This window comes from Charadrius vociferus, unplaced genomic scaffold (genome assembly GCF_000708025.1).
Source record: "Charadrius vociferus isolate BGI_N301 unplaced genomic scaffold, ASM70802v2 scaffold722, whole genome shotgun sequence".
Classification (NCBI taxonomy): Eukaryota; Metazoa; Chordata; class Aves; order Charadriiformes; family Charadriidae; genus Charadrius; species Charadrius vociferus.
The window spans coordinates 930405-954323 of NW_009647220.1; the positions used below are offsets into that span (position 1 = coordinate 930405).

The 23919-nt window shown below is 37.8% G+C and overlaps 1 protein-coding gene across 1 annotated transcript in view; it reads right to left on the bottom strand.

Annotated features, from left to right (window-relative positions):
* Window positions 1-3007: 3007 nt before the first annotated feature.
* The window catches only part of MRPL3 (mitochondrial ribosomal protein L3), a 33468-nt gene continuing 12556 nt past the window's right edge, over window positions 3008-23919 (bottom strand). The window contains exons 7-10 of the mRNA XM_009879609.1: window positions 17671-17779; window positions 15655-15732; window positions 14588-14665; window positions 3008-3548 (exon numbers count right to left, since the gene is read on the bottom strand). Coding sequence (XP_009877911.1) covers window positions 3399-3548; window positions 14588-14665; window positions 15655-15732; window positions 17671-17779 — 415 coding nt within the window. The 3' untranslated portion in view covers window positions 3008-3398. The remainder of the gene's footprint in view (window positions 3549-14587; window positions 14666-15654; window positions 15733-17670; window positions 17780-23919) is intronic.

The following is a 23919-nucleotide window of genomic DNA, read 5'->3' on the forward strand; positions in this document are numbered from 1 at the left end:
ACTCGTGGTTTTAAAAGCACTTGTGCTTTTTGCTGGATCCTCTTATAATTTTTAAGCATCACAAAGCAAACCAGTATGTGCTAGGGAATGCACAGGCCCTTTACCAGCCCAAGGACACAGCCGGAGCTGAGGAGAGAGGGCATTATATTTCCAGAGGAGATCAATACTTTGTTCTCTCAGTGCTGAAAACAGATACACAACTCACGGCAGATCTCAACTGCTTCACAAGTTCTGGTGGTGGTAGCAGAGCTCGCCACAATTACTTCCCTGGACAGCAACATTGGTTAAGATGTCGTCCTCCTGGCAACATGTTCAGCTCCTTCTCTTTAATAATCTACAGCTAATACGGAATAAGAGCTTCTTTTTCTTGCTGTAGTTGCTGCCTGGGCATATGTTCCCTGACAGTTCTAGACTTTCAGTACTCAGGAATAGCAACAAAACACACAGGTATCTACGTGCAACAGAGCTCTTGGTTTGCTTTTTCAGAAAAATGAACACATCCTTTAGCACAAGAAACTGTTGGCCTATCTGAGACAAGAGGACTTGATATTTGCCTAATTTTTGACTGCTTTTCTTTGATTCTTAAAAGCACATCTGCTCAAAAGGCACAACAACCTTCAGCCATACTGAGGGAGTAAAGAATAAATACTCAGCTCCAGAACCTTCGATAGTCTAAAAATACTTCACTAAGCACCCTCAGCCTTTTCTAAGAACAAACTTGTAGGTGGGCTTAAAGCATTTGGTGTCATTACCCTTCTGAACAATTTTGCTCCTTGAAATAAATTCACCACGCCTTTCTCCTGCACAAAGTCCCTTCATTAGTCAGAAGAGCAGAAGACAGAGATGTAAATACAAAACACTGTAAGCCTTGCAGTGCTTGATGGAAGAACAGGTCTAATAAGTGTTTATGTTCCAATCTAGGTTGCACTACTTTGAGCTCACATCAACAGAACTTTCCCTTTTCAACCTGCATCTGCTCTACAGAAAATACTTACCTTTAGAATGTTAGTCTTTACTTAAGCTATGAAAGCTCTTGTCTTTAGTGTCCAAGAACTCTTCATCGAAAAAGCTGGAAAAGGTTTCACTTGTACCTCTCAAGAAAAAATGAGACCAATACCTACCTGAATAAGCAGCATCTGGACAAATCATACAGCTCACATCCAGCATGCATTTCAAAAGCACAACTGCAGAGACTAGTCTGATAGTATATAGGCTTCAACAGACATTTTAAAGCTAAACAAATGGAAGGCAATGTTAACTACAGAATTCCCTGAATGAATACAGTCATTCCTTGAACAATGAAGCTAAAAAGTAACATGATCAGATCACTGGAATTTCACTGTTTATGCCAAAAAGGAAGAAGTTCTTACCAAAGAAACAGGAATTGAAGTAGGTTGTCAATTTTCCCCTCAAGCTAAAATCTCATCTCACACAGAGTTAATTTTAATTTACTTTTTTTTAACCTCTGGCTCCCTTTGAGCTTGCACTGGATTCTTTCTTCTTTTCAAGGCATACACTGAAAACAAACCCAAATTATAACAACTTACAGGAGAGGATCCCACAGTCCTGGAGTTTCTGGCTGAGAAACAAAGTAGGAGAAAGGTATGGTCATCTCAGCAATAGTCCAGGATCATTACCAATTAAGAAAAAAAACCAAATGACCAAAACCCAACAACAGCAAAGCTCTTCAAGGAAAGCATAGTGCACCAGAATTATCCCATAGACCAGAGCAGGACAGCAGGCTACTCATTTGAACACACCCCGATTTACATGTGTTTGACAGTGAGTAAACTTGAAATGCTGTAACTTTTAAAATCTATTTTTTAATCAGGAGATTGAACACCAAACACCTCTTCAGGAAATGGCAACTATCTGAAACGGGTGACAGGTTGCACTCATTACACTCATGGACAAAACACAAGGTGGTACTGTTATTCAGCATTCTGATGCACTCATTTGAATCACATTTTTAATTTGATTGAATCCAGCTAAAATACCCTACAAAGTAGATATTTACCAGTTCACATTTCCATACCACAACCTGTTATAATCCCTCCTGGTCTACTACAAGCCAGTAGCTATATACAGCCTCTTTAAGATGGCAAGTGGTTTCTGCAAGGTATTACAAAAAAAAAATAATCAAAATGTCTTCAATGACTGAGGGACACCATAATAACCAAGACATCACCTTTTAGACTGGCTAGCATTAGTAAGGTCTTTAGAAATCTCATATTTACTTTAGATAGTTTGCATCTCGTGATGAAGCTGCAAAGATGAGTAGACAGCACTTCTGCAGTATGGACAGTAGCTTAGCATATGCAAATTCTTGAACTACTGCAGGGCTTGTAAGTGCTCAGATGGCATTGACAGTTATGCAGGTACTTGCTTCTGTACATGAGAGGATTTACAGCATTCAAAAGATCAGACTTATAAATAGTAAATCACATAAGATGAAAAATAAAAGGAATGTATTGATTCCAGCTATTATTTAAAGGTGGGATAGAAGAAAAATAAGCATTATCATGAAGACAAATCCTTCACATTTGGCCTGTTTTCCTTGTAATAGCTCTCCTGTAACAGAATAAGAATCCAATACAGAGACAACTGTAGATGTGGAAGTATTTCTCCAGAGATCATGCAAGGGATCCTCTGTGAAGTTCAGAACAAGCAGTCAGTGAAGGCGACAAACAGGTGGCCACTGCAGTCTTAGCGCTGCTTTATTACTGAACATTTCCCATCCGAACACCCCCTCACCACACACACTGCCAGAACTCTCTGAAAAGACAGACAGTGGTTGGCATCACCAACCACTAGAAAATTTGTTGGGTATCTGCTACGTTAAACTCAACACAACATTAAAGGAAAAGGAGAGAAAGAGCTCTGGTGAAAAGAAGGAAACAAAACAAGCTCATGCTGCTACAGAGCAATGCCTTTTCCTGTTTTATTTTGGATAATTCTTCACAAAGTTGGACTCACATCATGTTTATCCCTCTCCCCAGATGCCAAAGCAGATTTGAAAGTTTTTTTGGATTATCAGAGTTGGCCAGACTACTTTCCACAAAAGAGAAACAGAAAGTTTGGTAGCATTCAAAAAATTAAATGGAACCATCTTCAAAACAACAGTTTTTCAGCAATGCATAACTTTTCACAGCCTGTGACAGAGTAAAAGATCACTGTACACAAACTGATATGCTTCACAACCTGCCCCTCAGACACACCTGCTGCTTTAAATACAGGTTTGAAATTGACAGTGGTAAATCTTATTACCTGACCAAAATGGCAATATCTGAAGTTTTCAAGTCAGTTGGCCAGACTGCAATGCATAGGTTTACTCTTATACAGCATTGCAAAGTTCGTAAAAGTAACAAAATTGTGTTTTTTCAAGGATGTGAAGAACATTACGCATATGTGACAGATGGATCCGTGAACTGGAAAATCTCCTCATCATACAAGTCTTCTGGCAGTTTTTCATCTCCATCAGCAAAAAATGTAGGGAACGGAGGGTTTTTGTTGCAGTCCTTGTAAGTAGGCAATTTGCTATCTCTGACCTAAAAAGCAGGAGAGGGAAGGGTGGTGTTAATCTTCCAGAAGGCTTTCAGACAGTGATACACTAGAAATTAAAGATACCACCTTGCATGCATAGGAAAAAAAATCCATGCACATTCACATTACACTTGTTTATCTGAAGAATTCCATGTATAATAACCATTTATTTTAATATCAGTCCTGGCTATTGAATTTAACCCTTTATATCCATCATTAAGGAACTTTTGAAAAAACGCAACAAAACAAAAAACCCAAAGAGAATTTATCACTTGTATCATACCGAATCAAAACCTACTCTCATGAATTCATTGCTCAGTATTTTAAAATGTTATTAAAATAAATGTAAGTATAGCTTCTTGAAACTGTTTATATCCCACAGTACTTTCCTACATGACATATCAAGTTACATTATGCAGTGTAATCACCTCTTCAACAACTAAGACATGCTTCTGTATTTATGATATAAACTAATTACGGCAACTAATTTTGCAAAGATATGTGCATGTGCGGTACTCAGTCCCTCCAGCTACTGCAGAGCTATTCAGTGACTGCAGAGTTAAGCATCTAAAATTCATCACCCAGGAATCAGCACCCAAGTTTGTAAAACGCGAGCCTTTAAGAAAGTTCATTTCCAAGATCTGTAGTACTACAGAGAAGTAACTTTCCTTTACTGACCTCTCTACATATGAAAAGATTTAAGATCTAGCCCCTGAAACTCCTATCTTTGAAGAAAATTAGTAGCTAGAATTATCAGCAAAAAGCAGTTTATCTGTGGTAGAAGATAGAAAGCTGCTATCTCTGAAGAAAAAAAAAGAGCTACAAATTCTCAAGCAATGAAATTTTATTTAAAATGAAATTATTCATTTCTATATTGTTACCTATGATCTTCCTCCAGAGCTGTAATGATCCCTTTCAGCTACTATACTCAAGTGGGTCAAAAAAAAAAGTCCAAACAAAATTTTAATACAGAGAAGATAAGCTCTTCCTCTTATTTTTTTGGTGGGCTTTTAAAGAACAGGAAGCTCGTTCTTACTTGGTTGAACAAAAAACTTACACAAGACAACTGTGATTTATACCAGAAATTAAATAAAACAATTTTATGCCCACTGACAGTTCTGTTCTGACAGCACTATATTTACCAGATTCATATCTACTATTACTTGAGCCTTTCCCAAAGTCCATCAGGATTCCTGCAGATGAAGCACACAATAAATTTGACTTAAACTTCAGCTGCTGAAAAACGGTTTTGTTTTGTTTTTGCCCTGAGGAAGTTCCAACAGTTTTCTAACCGCAGGCTTGATAAACAAAAGAAAACCTTTTGCTAAGAATGAGAGGGTGAAGGGCTCAACACCTATTGGTTAGGATGGCTACTTAGCTTTTCAGCAGATCATTCCTCTTCTACCAGACACCTCCCTATAAAAGTGTTCTCTATTCACTTGTAAACTGCCATGCATAAATACTAAAGTACCTGTAGCCTGGGCAGACAGCAATTTTCATGACGTATCTACATGAAATAAACCAGGCTGAGGTTCAAGTCCAAAGCCCTTTGCCGCAACAGTTCCAGCAGCACCGAGTTCAGCCAGATAGGCTCAGCAGTGCCATCTGAACTGCTGAGGCTGAGAAGTCATCCTTCCCTCTCAATACAGTGCTGTTTCTTTTTCTATATGAAAACACATTTTAATAACTTCACCAGTTACCTATTATTTTCCTTGCCCCTTTCTCTTTTATTCCCTAATCCTATTACACATCATAAGCCTTCTTTGTAAACAGCAAAAACCCCCATGGTCTCTACATGAGTTACAATAACATTAGGGAGATGAGAATAAAGAGTTTTATTTCTGGTTACTGATTCATTTCATATATATCTTATTAAAATGTTTTCCATGTGTACTTTTTTGTCATTTTGGATTATTCTCATAATGAAATAACATGTGCTTTTACATACAGACTGTGTTATTACAGGCAGTTTTGGACACCTGCAAAGTGAAAGGAATTTAAATATTTTTTTTCTTTTCTTAAAACAACTTCACAGAATGGTCAGGGTTGGAAGGGACCTCTGGAGATCATCGTCCACCCCCCCCGCCAGAGTAGGGTCACCTACAACATGTTGCACAGGATGGCGTCCAGCTGGTTTTGAATGTCTCCAGAGCGGGAGACTCCACAATCTCTCTGGGCAGCCTGTGCCAGTGCTCTGCCACCCTCAAAGTAAAGAAGTTCCTCGTCATGTTAAGATGGAACTTTCTATGTTCAAGTTTGTGCCTGTTACCCCTCGTCCTATCACTGGGCACCACTAAAGAAAGACTGCTCCCATCCCCCTGGCACCCTCCCTTTAAGTATTTGTAAGCATTGATAAGATCCCCCCTCAATCTTCTTTTCTCTAGACTAAAGAGACCCAAGTGCCTCAGCCTTTCCTCATATGAGAGATGTTCTAATCCCCTAATCATCTTCTTATCATAGGACTCAGGATTAAGACATCTACTCTTAACTGAAGTCAAACTCAACTGCCTCATCTTTGTTCTGTATTAGTTTATCTAAATAAATGTAAGATTTCTGTTCAGCCTTAACATTGCATTTTACATATTAAAGTCAAGTGGCATTTTGCAGATAGTGCCTCTTGTGCGATAAGGAGAATTCTTAAAGTAGATTCTTATGAAACATTTTCAACAGACCATTGCTGCTTTCAGAGCAGTACAATAGTATTTCATTTTGCCCCTTCCAGATTCCTCAGAAGCTTGACAGATCCTAGAAGCATGAGCCACATCTGATGTTAACATTATTTTCTTCTGTTATGCTCTTTCTTTTGATTGGTATAATTGACACAGTATTTCTTCTGACTCATGAAAACTACAGTTCTCTTTCCATCTTTTTCTACATTCACTGCTTTCAAATGCAATTTAAGTTCTACTTCTGAAGCACCATCTTAGAGCATCTCTACCAAACTGAATGAACATGCCTCTTTCTCCCTTCTAAATTTCAAAAGTTGTTAGACAGACATTATTATTCCTATCAAAAGGAAGAACTCAATTTTAATTTACATCTGAAAGCACCTATTAGCAACTTAAAACATGGAACAATTGTTCTGGTCTCAGCTGGGATACAGTTAATTTTATTTCTAGTGATTGCTGGGTTTCAGATTTGGTATGAAAGGAATGTCAATAATACATATTGGTTTAGTTATTGCTAGGTGATTTTATACTATTCAAGGACTTTTTTCCAGCTTCCCACAGAAGCTGAGAAGGAGCATAGACAGAACAATGGAATAGCCAGTGAAATATTCTATACCATCAACATCATGTTTGGTATATAAACGGGGTTGGCCAGGGGGCAGGGATCCATGATCACTGCTCAGGTCAAGCTGGGCAACCAATTCACCAAGCAGTGAGAGTGACTTGTGTCTTGTATATTCTTTTACCATTATTATTATTATTTTCCTTTTCCATTACTGTTCTATTAAACTGTCGTTATCTCAACCCATGAGGTTTTCTTCCCCCTTCCCCTCCTTTTCTCCCTATACTAGAGATCCAAAACTTGATCTTTAGGGGTCCCTTCCAACTTGAGATATTCTATGAAAACAATGCCTCACAGCAAAGAATATAACTGTACCAAATAACATTTCACTTTCTTCCTTCCCAATTATTTGAAGTTCATAAAATATTTTTTACATTCTATGCTGAAACTGCATTATAAGCAATTGATTTGGTAAGGTTTTACAGTAAGACTGTACAAATAATTAACGTGCAAACTTCTCTCATAACTACTTTTAGGCCCTAAGAAAAAAATGTCTACAAGTCAAAATCTTGGACATGACATCATCAAACTTTAAACAAGTATTTTTCTACAGGTTTCCTGCTAATATCCAATGTGATCACAATGGACAGCACTAATCCCATTCAATATACTATTAAAAAAAAAAAAAAGGAACGCCATGACATCAGAATAAGTTTTAATGCTATGTGTTACTAAAATCCTGTAAATTTAGCTCTCACCCAGAGAAGAAATCAGGCTGAGAGCCCAGCTGGTTATTACAATCCATAAAAGCATTCACTGTATAATTCAATGTAATATAAACACTCGGCTTGCTTAACTACTCTATTAATATTGCTATATATTATAGTACACTATATTATAGATAGATAGTGTGTATATATACTTCAGTACATTCTCTGTGATGTTTTGTATTGATAAAAATACTAGATAAAGCTGATATTGGAGCTGGTCAGGATTTTGTCACCTAATCTTTAAAACAGTCATACGGGGTTTTGCAGACACTTAATAAACCACACATATGCGTATCCCATATATTGACAGCATAACAAACAAATAAAAATTCAGAAACCTATCAGCATGAAATACTTAATATGGTCTTAAACAGGCATCAAAACTTGATGCTTAAATCACAAGTCACATGTGCAGTTTAACAGGGCTTCAGGCTGTGTTAGCAACCACAGGAAAGAATGCAAGTTGTTTGCTAAACAGGAAAATGTGTTTAAATGTACACAATGTTAGAAGTTATCTCCTCAGGTATTATACATTCCCTACTTCAGCTTCCAAGCTATTTTTGAAGCTAGGCAGAAAATTGAATTCAAGAACCATTTCTTACCAGCCTTATTTCATCTTCAAAAAACCCAACAAAAAAAACTAAAAAAGTGACCTCCACATAACTCTATCATAGGGCGCAAGGTACCAGACAGGAAACACAAAAGATATCAAGGCATGCCACTATTTCTGCATGTCCCTAATTTGAGCTCAGCGCACCCAAACTCTGGCATCAGCAGTGAGAATCACAGACAGTAAAGCTGGCAAGTGTTATATAAAACAAGTAGGATGGAAACTACTACAGACTTTTCTATGAGTTACATAGATTTGCCAGAATTTCTGCTTTCACTACAAGTGATATATTCAAAGGGATCAACATTTTATGTCCCAAGAAAATCAGGTGCCTTAAAATTAGGACAGGTATAAAACGTTATCAAATATAAACTATAACATCTGGTCTTATAATATACCATATTACAGTATCCCCTCCATTACAAAGCAGCTGTTTAAAAAGGGAACTAGTCTTGTGCTTCTCTCTTCAATGACAGAAGAGTTAACCTCACTTGGGAGAGAAATTGAGAGTCATAAGCTCCCAAAAGAAAAAACTATCAGCTTATTTTCTAGAGGATCAACACAATGGATGGTAACTCTAGGCCTTGTAATCTAAGAAGATACACCAAGGGAAACAGGTATTATCTGACGTGGGCTATCGCAATAGGCGCAACACAATAATTTACAGATGCTTACTCTGCAATGTTGCTCTTGTAATAGAAAAACTCCATATATTCCAGCATAGCGCTGACGTTTCTTAATTTTATGAGACCTTGTCATTGAGAAAGATATCTATGCTAAAGTAAGCTTTTTTGATTAGTTTTCCAGTTGGCTGGAAGCATTACTTATGTCAGTTATTTACCTGCATGCTTCAGTGTGCAATATAAAATAAAAACTGATTCCTAATTAAACCGGGAATCCATCAATCCTACTAATGTGCACTTTTTCTGCTGAAAATGAAACTTGAAAAATTTAAGTGCTTCATCTCAGTCTGGATACAACGCTGATGCACCAGGTTTCCAAAAATACATAACATACAAAATAAATAAATGCTTCAAGGTGCACTGTGGTTTTAATGGTTACCAAGCAACACCAAGTGGGTACTGAACACCAATGCCTTCCTCTTAGAGATACACACAAGAGAAAAGTATTACATGATATTCCACTTTTTGAGCTCAAAGACAGAGAGATCCATATGCCCTAGACATTAGTCCCACCTCATTATAGGCAGGCCTTTAGTGGAATGAACAGTAATTATGAACACTAATATTCCATAATTTCTCTCCCCAGCTACAGATCCAAACAGATACACAACAACATGTTTTTAATTAATACATGTAATTCCTGTGGCTTATGGAAGAAAAATAACAGAATGGATTCACCAGCTCGAAGAACTGGAATGAACTGCTGCTGACTACACACTCACTCCACACACCAAATACGCGAGTGGAAACAATTTTTTCAAATCTATTTCCTAATAGTAATAGTAGTAATAAACAGGATTATTTATTACTAAAAAGCCATGAAAGTCTGATTGTGAAGTACTTTCATCAAGATCTTTCAAATATTGTACTATGTTACTCAAAGAGCTCTAAGGGATGAAATCCCTCATTCTTCCCATGGATCCTCAACCCTCATTTCTAATAACAGAATTGGCTGCAAGTCTGAAATGTGCACACCAAAACGCATACTTGAAGATACTTGGGACTTCTAAATTGCAGGTAACTATGACTTGGAACATTTTCATACAAGGTAACTTCCAAATACAATTAATACAGATTCTACATCTTGTAGACCTCATGTACAAGACTTAGTAAAGCAGTCAAAAATGTCCATTCTGCCACTTAGTTAATAATAATAGATAAAGTTCACCTGAAAAAAACCCCACATAATGGAGCCATTTTAACTTTTGGTCATAGGCTAAAGTTCCAATCATCATCCATGGTGACTGAACTGAACAGAAATTGGCCCTGGACATGGCAGCACTTAACTGGTATGCAATAGACCGCAATGGCAATCAAAGTCCATTATCCTCTTCACATCACAGACATCAACACTGTTGTTTTACTGCGTATGCTCAGACAGCTTGGCCCAGCAGCCTCTTGTTAACAAGGTTGCTGACTACGGCAGTACTGCTGCCTCAAGGATTCACAGAATTCACAGAATTGTTAGGGTTGGAAGGGACCTCTGGAGATCATCTAGTCCAACCCTCCTGCCAGAGCAGGGTCACCTACAGCACGTTACACAGGACAGCGTCCAGGCAAGTTTTGAATGTCTCCAGAGTGGGAGACTCCACCACCTCTCTGGGCAGCCTGTTCCAGTGCTCCACTACCCTCAAAGTAAAGAAGTTCCTTCTCATGTTAAGATGGAACTTCCTATGTTCAAGTTTATGCCCATTACCCCTCGTCCTATCACTGGGCACCACTGAAGAAAGACTGCTCCCATCCCCCTGGCATCCTCCCATTAAGTATTTGTATGTATTAATAAGATCCCCCCTCAATCTTCTTTTCTCTAGACTAAAGAGACCCAAGTCCCTCAGCCTTTCCTCATAAGAAAGGTGCTCCAGTCCCCTAATCATCTTTGTTGCCCTTTGCTGGACCCTCTCAAGCAGTTCCCTGTCTTTCTTGAACTGGGGAGCCCAGAACTGGACACAGTACCCAGGGCAGATGAGAGGGGGAGTATGACCCCCCTCGACCTGCTGGCCACACTCTTCTTGATGCACCCCAGGATGCCATTCGCCTTCTTGGCCGCCAGGGCACATTGCTGGCTCATGGTCATCCTGTTGTCCACCAGGACTCCCAGGTCCCTCTCCACAGAGCTGCTCTCCAGGAGGTCAGCCCCCAACCTGTACTGGTGCATGGGGTTATTCCTCCCCAGGTGCAGTACCCTACACTTACCCTTATTGAACTTCATAAGGTTTCTTTCTCCCCAACTCTCCAGCCTGGCGAGGTCACGCTGTAAGGCAGCACAGCCTTCTGGCGTGTCAGCCACTCCTCCCAGTTTTGTGTCATCAGCAAACTTGCTGATGGTACACTCTATCCCTTCATCCAGATCATTGATGAATATGTTGAACAAAACTGGGCCCAGTACTGACCCCTGAGGGACACCACTTGTTACTAACCTCCAACTAGACTCTGCGCCACTAACCACAACCCTCTGAGCTCTATCTGTGAGCCAGTTCTCAATCCACCTCACCGTCCATTCATCTAAGCCACACTTCCTAAGCTTTCCTGTGAGGATGATGTGGGAGACAGTGTCGAAAGCCTTGCCAAAGTCAAGGTAGACAACATCCACTGCCCTCCCCTCATCCACCCATCTAGTTACTTTGTCATAGAAGGCTATCAGATTAGTCAGACATGACTTCCCCTTGGTGAATCCATGTTGACTACTTCTGATAATCTTCTTTTCATCCAGGTGCTTTGAGATGACTCCCAGAACAAGCTGCTCCATCATCTTCCCAGGGATGGAGGTGAGGCTGACCGGCCTGTAGTTTCCCGGGTCATCCTTCCTGCCCTTTTTGAAGACTGGAGTGACATTGGCTATCCTCCAGTCCTCAGGCACCTCACCTGTCCTCCAGGACCTTTCAAAGATAATGGAGAGAGGCCCAGCAATGACTTCCCCCAGCTCCCTCAGCACCCGAGGGTGCATCCCATCAGGCCCCATGGATTTATGTATATCCAATTTATCTAACTGATCTTTAACGTGCTCCTTGTCAACCAAGGGATAGTCTTGTTTCCCCCAGACTTTCTCTGTTACCTGCAAAGTCGGGGTCTCACAAGGACTGGCCCGAACAGTGAAGACAGAAGCAAAGAAGGCATTTAGCAACTCCGCCTTCTCTGCATCATCCGTCACCACAGCACCTGTCTCATTCAACAACGGGCCCACATTTTCCCTAGTTTTCCTTTTGTCTCCTATATACTTAAAGAAACCCTTCCTGTTGGCCTTGACATCCCTCGCCAGGTTCAATTCCAAGGCTGCCTTGGCTTTCCTTGTTTCCTCCCTGCATACCCTGACAGCATTCTTGTATTCCTCCCAAGCAGTCAGCCCCTTCTTCCACCTATTGTAAACTCCCTTCTTCCACCTGAGCCTTTTCAGAAGGTCCCTGCTCAGCCAAGCAGGTCTCCTTCTCCCCTTGCCTGATTTCTTTCTCTTTGGGATGCACTGATCCTGAGCTTGGAGGAGGTGACGCTTAAATAGCAGCCAGCTCTCTAGAGCCCCCTTACCCTCTAGAGCCCTTTCCCATGGGATTTCTCCAAGCAATTCTTTGAAACGATCAAATTTAGCCCTCCTGAAGTTTAGGGTTTTTTTTTAGCTTTTTAAGCTAACAGCAGGTCTGCTTTCAGAACAAAACCAGTAAATCCCAGGTGGTAAGGGGGATGCTTTCCTGCCTAAGCAAGAGTAATGTCTGAGTAAAGAAAAAGAGAAGGTGGAAGAAAAAGGTGGAAGGTGGAAGTGACCCAATCATGACAGAAAGCAAATAACACTTCCAGTAGGTTCTTCTCCAAGTGGAAGTGTGCAGTGTCTGATTAGCAAGGGAACACAGATTTGTTTAAATGAGATCTTCAGAGTGTACATAAGAATGTGTGGTATTAATACACATAGCTTTGCTTTTAAAAACAGTTTATATTACAAGTGTTTAATAAACATTTGTTTTCTTATCTCACTTAACAGAAATAGAAAAAAAAGAGTTTACCGAGTCTAGTCAAAATAAAAGTTATGAGCTGGCAGAAGTAAGTACTGTATTCAGAGTCTCAGTGGCTTCATGAAACGTTGCATCATTGCAGAAACGACATCTGAGATATGTACATGCAGTTGCCACTGAACCATTTAAGTGTGGATTTTAACAGCATGACTAGGAAAACAAGATGCACAACCTTTTGCAATAATTAGCTCTTACTTAAGAGTATTATTAAGATCAAAGAATAAAATTTGGGTATCAAACGTTACTCATTTTTTCAGCTAAATTATGTGGCTTGATACCTACGTTATAATTTAAAAATAACATCCTACAACAAATTCACACTTAATTAAACCTTAGACTAAGATATAGCAATCAGGTTCATGGCTCAGGATTAGAAAAAATACTTAGAACACAGCTGAAGAAAAGGTCATTCTGTCTGATATATGGATAAAACACCAGTCAAACTACAGTTTTAATTCTATGCCACTGATGTCATGCCCAGTAATTTTGCAGAAATTATCCTGAAAACTACTTCTCCTGGACATCTGTTAACTGATTTTTCACTATCCTGGGAGAGAAACGTGTAATGTATTCTCGAAGTCTTGGGCTGGATATTATAACCAAAGCAGTTTAGAGATACCTCACTCATTAAAAAAAGCCTTATTTCCAATGAGAGAAACACAAAACCAAACTTCATTTTTCTGTGTGTAAAACACCTATTTGAAAACTAGCATTGCTTTACTTAATGCCCAGTAACTGTCGAGTTCTGTTCCACAACTAGGAAATACATAACAGAAACTGGATGCCCATGGTGAAATATGACAATTAACAAAATAAACTATTTAAAAGCACCTGAAATTTCTGAATGGTATTTTTCAAGAACTGGATCATTTAAATCCCTACAATGCTTATGAGGATTTTAAAATATATCTCAGATATATAGGTATACGTACAACAAAATCTTTATAATCACTCATCATAAAGATGCTTGATACCCTGTAATCTATTAAGTCAGAAAGGAATTAACACGTGTAGAATGTACCTAAACAGAAAGAAAAAGCTATTTTGAAAATAAACCTTAAAAGTACTTTTCTTGCTTTGATGTGGATTATTTACATTGTTAGAACACATATTAGACTCTTCATTGTTTCAGGATTGTCTCTGAAAAACCAAAACAATTTCCATAAAAATTGAAATTAATTCTGTAGAACGCCACAGAAAATAACACCCACACATTGATATTGATTGCAAAGGGAACTCATTCACATCATTATAAGCTCCAGCTGTCTCCTCCTGTACCTCAACTGCACCTTGAAAAGGTAACTGCGAGTGTGTATGGGAATGCTTTGCATAACCTTTAAAGCAGTACTTGCTCTGTATTTCTGTTCACGAACACAGCCCTTAAATAATATTCTGGAAATCTCACCACCATGCTATTGACTTAGGTTAGGGTTAAAAGGGGCTGGACCTAGCCCCGAGACACTTACCACAGAGTTACAGCGACTGTGATGGTTTATCATATGCTACATGGGTGTGCACAATGCCAGTGCAAAGCTAAGAATGAGCCGTTTAGAGTAAGTGGTGACACACTGCCCCTATTAAACACCCTCTTTTACAGAACTGATCCTACTGTCCTGTAATTGTTCAACAGTACAAGAAGGGACTCTGAAGAAATGAAGATTGTGTTCCACCAATGTTTTTCCTTTTGTAAGAAGAGAGCTGGAGAGAGCTTAGGAGTCACTAATACCAGTAAGTTGCAACTAACAAACATACCTTCACTAGACAATTTGTGTGACCTGGAACAGACCCATTTACATAAATAACGTCATGTTTTGTGTTGATCCTCCACACCTAGAAGACAGAAAAAGTGCAGACATTGAGCTTGTTTTAGAGACTATTTCCAGTTTTACAAACAGTAGTCGAGCAAAGCACAACCTGGTTAGGTGGAGTGGTATTCCAGGGAAGAAGAATGTTCTTCACTTGCCACAAAATTCAGTCACATGCTCCTCTGAGTGCACAGCTTTCTAATATAGCAGTCTATTAAACAGTTGTAAAGGGCTTGTGACCAGGCTATATTTGGTAAGGCAGTTCTTTGTTCAGCATCACACCAACCCAAGCTCCCAAGTCTTTTACCTCTAACAGTAACAGCTGTTGAAAAACATCACACCTGACAAATTAAAACAAATATGCTCATGGAAATGTTACTGCGACCACTTGTTAATTTTTTAATTCTATGAGGTGCTCAACAGAACATGCACATTTTCTGTTACATTAGTTTTAGTTAGCAGAGAGAAGCTTTTTTTGCAAACTAGATGTTAATATGCTTTTTGTGCAAACTGCAGCGTTGCCTTCAGAGACGGAGAATAGCCCAGGAACTGTTGCAGCTATGTATACACCAGGATCTAGACAGAAACTATAATCCCCTCTTTGCACATCAAAGTAAAGGACTATGTTAGGACTTCAGACAACTCAGACTTGGGTTGGGTTTGAACAAGTGAAATAGGCATGAAAACGCTACCTGAAGACCTGATTGTTTTCCTGCTTCAAAGACAGAAGTCCAGGGGCACGGTGAAAAACACATGAGATGTGGAAGTATCTCCTAAAATCCCAGTTCCCAGGGTATACATAAGTACAGGGAGTTCAGATAACTTATTTGTAAACCACAACAAGACAGAAGCATACATTTGCTGCTCGTGTCTTTCCAGCTTGCTTACTTCAAGATGCTCCTGTCTTGATTCTGACAGAAATGACAGACAGTACACGAACACAAGGCTACATGACCTAGTCCATTCCTAGTCATTCAACCACCTCATACACATTCTAGTATACTCAGAACTCACCTTTAATCCAAAAGATGTCCTATAGATGTTACCCATTTTACCAGGCATTTTCTTGCCACGATAAACTTTGGCAGCTTTCTAGATAAAAACAGGGCCAAAAAAATCATGTAACTGCAAGAGGTACACTTACAAACTCAAGAGAAGCACCAAAGAAAATATGCTGGTATTTCCAATGTTGAAAATACCGAAAATATCTAATGTTGATTAGCATTTTAAATGCCTGGATGTTAGGTATTACTCTACATGTTACCGGAAATCCTTGACCTCAATCATAGAATTGCTATAAATACCGTTATATCAAAAAAGGGATTCTAGCTTTGCTTAATACTTCATGTGGATAGATTCAGAGCAAAATCTGCCCTCATCCCATACTATCACTTTGTGAAAATCAAGAAAATGTTGGGTTTTTTTTCCTAAAAACCCTGTCAACACAAGACTCTTACCTACATCACACACTGTAGCAACTGGAAACTTGCCTAAACTACTTGTGGATGCTACCACAGAGGTCCAGAGCAGTCCTGCCAAAATGAAGATACACTGTAGCTTGTCCCCTCTCCCTAATCCATTAATTTTACACTGATGTAAAACAGATTTTTTAAAGCATGTATTTTTGAGAACAGAATTTTTAATTACATTCCCTGCTATTGCTTAGTTTCTGTATCCCATTTTTGGTTGGCTGGGTGTAACCTGGAGAACAACGGCAGAAAAGGCAAGGCAGTAGTAAATGCAATGATTTTCAGTTCTGAAGTATTATCAAGGGATTTGTATCAGTTTCCTGCACTGCTCTATTACTCATTAACAATGTTGTGGGTTTTTTTTTTAAACCATGTGAAAATCAGGAAATCAGCTGCAATAAAATTCAAGGGACAAGATTCTGTACTGAACAACACAGGATTACAAAAATGTCTGAGGTGGTCAACACTACACTGAAAAATAAAAATCAAGGCATTGTTTTTCACCTATTGCATCCTTTCGCTTTGTTTCCCTTTCATCATACCTATTTCGAATACTATTGCCCATTCTATATACTTTGTGAAATTACATCCAGTGTTACTGCTTAGGAAATTCTAATTTAAAGAAAAGTAAAGAGGGGTTATTTTGGAATGATGAATACCATATGCTAAACCAAAGTGTTGTATGTTCACATATTTATGTTCTTCAGTTTTCAGAGAAAAATGCGAGGTTTAGAATTCATTCTCCAGCTGAAATGAAGGACTATAAATCAGTACTGTATGCTTTTACAATCTCAATTACTCTAACTTCATTGCCTGGTACCTTTTTGCCTATTCTCTTAAGCATTATTAATATTTTTTAAATTTTTTTTTTAATTTCTCTAAGAAAATTTCAGACAATTCAGGTTCTGTACTGTGATTCAGCTGGTCCTAATTCAGTATAACAAAGCTAGTTTGGAAACAGCCCTCTTAGTTCAGCCTAAACATCATGCAAACTTTACAGGGACAAAGTTTTAAATGAATCTATTCCAAGAGCATTTAAACTAACATTATTTATAGTTTGAAACTTAAAAATATTACTCTGTACTCTGCTTAAAAGCGCTTAGAAGCCAACAAACTATTTTGGGTATTGAAGAGTTCATTAACTAGCTACACAAGCCAGGCAAGGTGATAAAAGCAACTAAGGTTCCAAAGAACAGTACACTATCTGCAGTGTAAAATAACAGGTACATCCTTCCCAATCTATAAATGTTGTGGTAAAAGATTCTACGAACTCTCTCTGAAGCATTAAGACTATTTCTCCCTATAGTACAAAATACCACAATTTGCTCAGTTAAAATGTTTGCTCATTTACCAGCAATATAGAACATTCATAAATAGAGGCATAAGAGAACAGCTATCTGCATTGCTCATTATACTGGTTTCTGAACTTCCGTTGAAACAGCTGGGATTCTCTGCCACCACAGAGTAGACGGTAACAACTAGCTATTGTGAAATTGTTCATTTTTAGTAAGCAGTTCTAAAAATACTGAAGGATGTTTAAACAGGAAATAAGAATCCTCACATTGGTAGATATTGCTCCAGGACGTCTGTGAGTTTTTGTCTGGCCGTGGCTTGCAGGCTGACCCTTAAATCCCCACCTTTTCATGACACCTTGAAATCCTTTACCAATTCTGAAAAGAAAAATAATTAAGAAACAAACCTGAGTTAGCCAGACTTAAGGTTTCTAGCAATAACCAATAATTTCAGTCAGGGTCATAATCTTTTTACCTTTAGGAAAGCTCAGCAGAGAGAAGAACTTTTTTTTTAAAAAAAAATATCTGTATTTTATATCATAAACATATTCTAGTGCAATACTTAAAGGTTGCTTTACAGAATATGAAGCACTAGAAGACAGTTAAGTAGGCAAAAAGACGAACATAAGATGTTTCTTGCTGTGATGGTCCTCAATACATGGTACCGTACTGAAGGTTTCACCAAGTGGACACCAGAACAAACAAACAAAACAACCAAAAAACCCAAATAAAAAGCATCTGTGTAAAAACACATACCAAAACTTAATGAGGGGCCCTAAGCATCACAAGAGGAAAGAGATGGCTGCTTAGACTAGCATAAAAATAAAGCAAGGAACATTTCTTTTCCAAACTACAATAAACTCATCTCTTGAAAACAGTTTTATATGTAGTGAAAACACTGAACTCTCTTAATCTGTACTCATCTGACAAATAAGGTCTAAAACACAGTAACAAATAAAACATTTTCAGAGTCTATGCCTTAATCTTCGAGGCATATGATAGTATTACTGGCTTTGGAGTTCTCAGTTTACTGCAGGGTCAGACTCAATAGGAAAAATTGCCTCACCACTGCCCAAAATAAAAGCTGATTAAAGCATGTGTTTAAACTGGGACTGTCTGTTTCCAAAAGGAAAAGTCTGACCACAGGGTTTATAACTGCACTGATTATTTAATGAATTTAACAAGATGATCCTTTCCCTCCAATTTACCGAAATCCTTTCTCTGCTAATGTACTTTGCAGTGTCACAGTCCTATTAGTTCAAGCATTAGAACCTTCTGGCCAAACACAGGAAAATAAAACTGGGTACGAGCATGCACAAAGCATGCCGTATATGAAGACTACATTTTGCTGACTCCCCTGATCAGAAAAGAACTACCACTAAAAACTAGAGGAAATATATGAATGCAGACAACACCAACATTCACAAAAACTGGCTGGCCTAGATGCCTAGAGCAAGTTAAACTACAAGCCACAGAACTGTAATCAAACAAGACTTGTGCAATCACGGTGTCCGTCTCTTGGTTTTCCCCTTCCCTGATCAGAATTTAGCACTCAATTCCAGTTAAATTTGGCACAGAAGAAAGATATATAACTGTCTGAAATCAAAATTATTGGTTAGAAAGTCCTGATTATTTATTTTTCTTTGCTCCTTTCCTGCAACTAACCAAGGAAATGCTAGAACATCATTAAAGTAATGATCTGTTCCTTTGGCTTGCCAGCTGGCCAGTCGTGCAAGTGCTTGCCACCAGTAAGAGAGTCTTTTCAGGCCAGCAGACAGTGGTGCAACACTGGGATATGGAGAGGGTCAGGGCCACAAGAGGGAGCTGAAGGCACCTGCAGGAGGGAGGACCAGGGTTACGTGGGATCAGGAATGCAAGACTAAAATCTAAAGGATGCAAGGCTTTGTTACACCAGTTTCTCACAAATCACCTTATTTTAAAAGCTTGCAGTAATGAATAGCAATAGTTGTAAAAAAAAAAAAACAGTTTGAAAAACACTCACGCTTTAAGAGAGGCTCAAAATTTCTCTTTTTCTGCAGATTGCTGAGGGATGAGCAACTTTGAAATACATAGCAGAAACTAAACTATAGGAAAACTTGTAGCTGTTCTGCCAAAACGCTATTTTTTCTTTAAAACTTTCTACTATTGGCCATGTTTTCCACATAGACCTTTGGCATCTCTAGCTGGAAGATGGAATTAGCAAACTTTCCAAAACCAACTTCAAGTGGGTCGCATAACAACAGCTGTGCAGTTACCAGAGCGAGCAGATTGGGGGCATGGTTAATTCTTTAGCTGCAGAAATGCACTTGCAAGTCAGAGAAAACTACACAACCATCAAAACCAACCATTTCAAAAGAAAACAGTACTGTCAACTTTAATCAAGGAGCATAAACCCTGATGTCATGAAACCACTTCAATATTTCATTGATTGCTTTTTTAGACATGAACAATTTAGAACACTCTAAATTGTACTTTTTAATAAAATACAAGAATATAAAAAAAATAGTATTTGTATGAGATGCATTTTGAAAAAAAGAAAGGTTTACTTCATCACACACTGCAAGATATCTTCAAGAAGAAGTGATTGTATCACAAGATAGAGTTGCTAAGGTTTAATGATTTATGCAACAGACTACGCTCATCTACTTTTTGCTTGTTCCAATCACGCATGTATTTTCCAGTGAACAAAGACTTAGACTTAACAATACTGAAGCCTTAGGAAATTTATTGAAAGTGTGACCAGAATAAAAAAGAGCACTCTGGTGCTCTTAAATATTTGGCTAAAGTCAAGGAAAGGTATCTCAATGCTGAAATTAGGGTATGTCATAATGTATAATGGTTTATTATCTACCAAGGTTCTTTCATCAGAGTAGTTCAATAATTTTTTAGAATAGTTTGGGTTTTTTTTTTATTTGTGAAGACCTGATTGAAGGTCTCTGAATTACCTAGAAATACACTTCATCTTATGATTTTTTGAACATTAATTTTCTATTTAACATGACTCACTCACCACCATGATAGAAAATAAAAACAAGTTTTTATTAAGAAGAAGCTATAGTTTTATTTCATTTTGGAGTTTTTTATTTCTTTAAAAGAATAAACAATGTATAATGTTCTTTAAACACATGTCAACATGAAAAACAATTACACAGTTTATATTTCTTCCTAATCTTGTGCTCTATCTGAAATAAAGCTGGAACCAGAATAAAAACTACAGGATTATTTAAATCAAACATCGAGTTTAAAATAAAGTAAGGAACTACTAACATCTGTTTAAATCAAGTTTAGGAAGACTGCCCAAACCATTCTATGATTCTATGACTGTTCAACTAGGCACTTTGCAGCTCAGGCAATGTATCTCAATCATTGTAGAACAGTGTTTTTCCAGCCTAAGTCCACCTTGATGTGACTGTGATCTGTTCTCAGACAAGCGGTGGATTTCTCTACTATATGCAAAAAACGAATATTATGAATAATATTCTTGTTAACTTCTGAACAGATGCCAGGTGTCAGCTATTAGTATTACTTGTTAATTTCAAATTGCTTAATTGCCTTCTTCACCCTTAAAAATTACTAGGTGTGAATGCACTCAGTAAGTATCACCAACAAAATACAAGAAAAATAATTACTGAAACTAAACCCAAACCAGTATTTTGCAAAAGCGCATGTAACAGAATAATCCCCCCAAAGAATACTGGATCTTTTATTACTTAAGAAGTCTTGTGAGTTCATTTCCAACAAATATTTCGTAACATTAAATTAGTGTGAGCTAGCCAAATCAGAAGATTAAAACATCTAGTTATCACATACATAATACATACTATTTTATGTATACAATATGCTTATGTACTATTTTTTGTATACTATATACACTACGCTATGTAATTTCACATTAGCCAACATATGCATAATAGATACCAATCAAGCATGTACCTCTCCTGGAGTTACTTTTCTTACGATGATCTGCATCACAATTTCATTTAAAAATGCATCAGAAGAATCCCTGATTTCCCCCCAAAAAGTCTTAACTACTGACATCCCAATACATCTTGTTCATTGAAATCTGAAATCTTTAAAAAGAAACACAATACAATCCTAATTTAGAACAAACTCAAACATTCCTAAGAGGTACAATTCCAAAATCTCTTAATAGGCATAGTACTGACAACGTCAGATATTTTCAAAACATTAAGATTTGTCTAAGTGGGATCTTAATCCAGAACCATATATTAATTAAACAGGATTAGTATCAATATTCCACTCTGAAAGAATCAAGTTATGTGTGCAATATCTGAGATACAATAATCAAGAACCTATATTGAAGTAGAATGTTTGTCATCCTACTTACACTGTTGCAACTTCTTGCTAAGACATCTTCTACTTGTTGTCTTGGCTAGAATCAAGGACTATATTTTTTCGTTCTGACAACAGAACAAAAAAAAAAATGTGCACAAGACTTATCTTTATTAGACTTGATGCGAATAATGCCACTGTTCTTGAATACATGGAATTTAGTCACTTACTTTACTTAGCTTTGCTAAAGCATTTTTACCTGAGTTCCAGAAAGGAATCACAGGCAGCAATGATGATACGCAAAACTAAGACACATAAATGTTAAATGAAAGGAAAATAATTTTTCTGTAGAATTAAAAATAGAGTTTAATTACACACAATTGTTCTAGTCTCACCTGCAGGAAAGCAGCTGTTCAGGTCAACCACCTAATTTTGTACAAAACCTCATTTGCAAGGTTTAATACAAGTAAAATGCCAGTGCCTAATGAGCTAACTTTCATTTAGAAAGCTACTGGAATAAAGCACTCTAATTTAGCAATAATTTAGTTTGCTGCTAACTCTTCAAACTTAGCTAATTTAAAAGACTATTATTCAGATGCTGTAAAGGAAAAGGATTCCAACTATTTAGTCAAATAATTTCAGAAAACTGCAGAGTGTACTTTCAGGCTCAGATTACACTGTTAACCTAGCAAAGCTTAAATAAACCACTAAACACACCAGAATCACCACTAAATTCTGACACATTTCAAACAAAACTACTGTTGGCTTTTTCTTTGAAGTGGCAAAATTTCTGATCCAAAGGCTTCCTGAAACGTTCATGAAATAGGTCATGAAGTGGCAGAAAAAGGAAGAATAATACAACTCCATCTCCATACAGCTTTGTAATAGCACTGTAATCCATGGTCCCACCTCTCCCCATCCCCATGGTTTGGTCTAGTACTAGTGCAGAAGCTCACTCCACTGAACAGCAAGCTGGTGCATGCAGCTGATCCAGCTGAAAACTAATCCAGTGAAGAATACAGACATCTCACGCTGATTTTTTTCTTTCATGCAACTCAGGACACCAGCACCAGCAGGTCAACGGGAACTCTGTGGGAGTTGGGGCAGCAGCCTCTACTACGCCAGCCTAAAGAGAAGCATTTCTGGACAGTGCTATGTACGTTAGCCCAAAGCACACTAGGGCTAAAACAGAGCAGGTCACAGGATTGCTGAAGTTTACTGCTTAAGCCTTTACACATTCTTGAAACATACCTCTGAAACACCAAGGAAAAGTATTCTCATTAAACACAGCTGTATTAAGGACTGAGCTTTTAAATTGCTGAAAATAAGTACTAAGGAAAAAGTACTAAAGCACTAAAGAAGACTGACAGCACTGTAAAAGCTACTCATACTGCGCTGAACAAATTACAAGACTTCAAATAAAAATAAACCGCGTACATCTTTCACTGAACCTTCTTGTTTCTGTGAAAGTATTTTTCTTTACAGAGGTATAAATGAATCAAAACATTTCAAAAGACTTCAACAAAACCATTTGTAAAACACCTTACACTGGTAACCAAATCAAGATGCTAGCCAAGACTCTTCTGAACCATAGCGCAAGTGGTTTCTTCAACCTGCAATAACTAAGAAAAGCTTGCTCATTTTTAAGGGGCATAGTTCCGATTTTTGTCTTGGTAGAAGGAAGCATACAAAAGGATATCTTGCTCATCTGGAACATTAAGAGTTAGTAAAAAATTAAAACATTCTTTATATTCCACTTTATTCTCTCCTCATTAAGGTGACATTAGGGGTTTTTTTTTCTTTCCTTTGTTAAAAGAATAATTAGAATTAATCATGCTGATAAGAACAGCACTGTTATGATCATCTGTTATGATCATCTATATGAATGATTGGTGTTTTGTCCATTAAGTAAAATTACTGACAATCTTAAAAATGTAAAGTACTTGTTCAGGTAAAAATATTTTAAAAATTCTACTAGCGGTGATAGCAAGTTTTTAGGAATTATTGGCTTTTAGGTCTGTAATGGATTGAATCGGGAAGATGGAAGTTGCAGGAGGAAGGAGAGGAAGTCAAACTGTGCTCCCTATTTTAACCCAGCATTGTATTCTTAAGTACCCTTCCCAAATGCCCCTAGAGCTTAGGATCTTCCAAGTGCCTACATCACATGTGAAAATGGGACTTCAGAGAGTAATACACAAAAACTCATTTTAACTTGTGGACCAAAC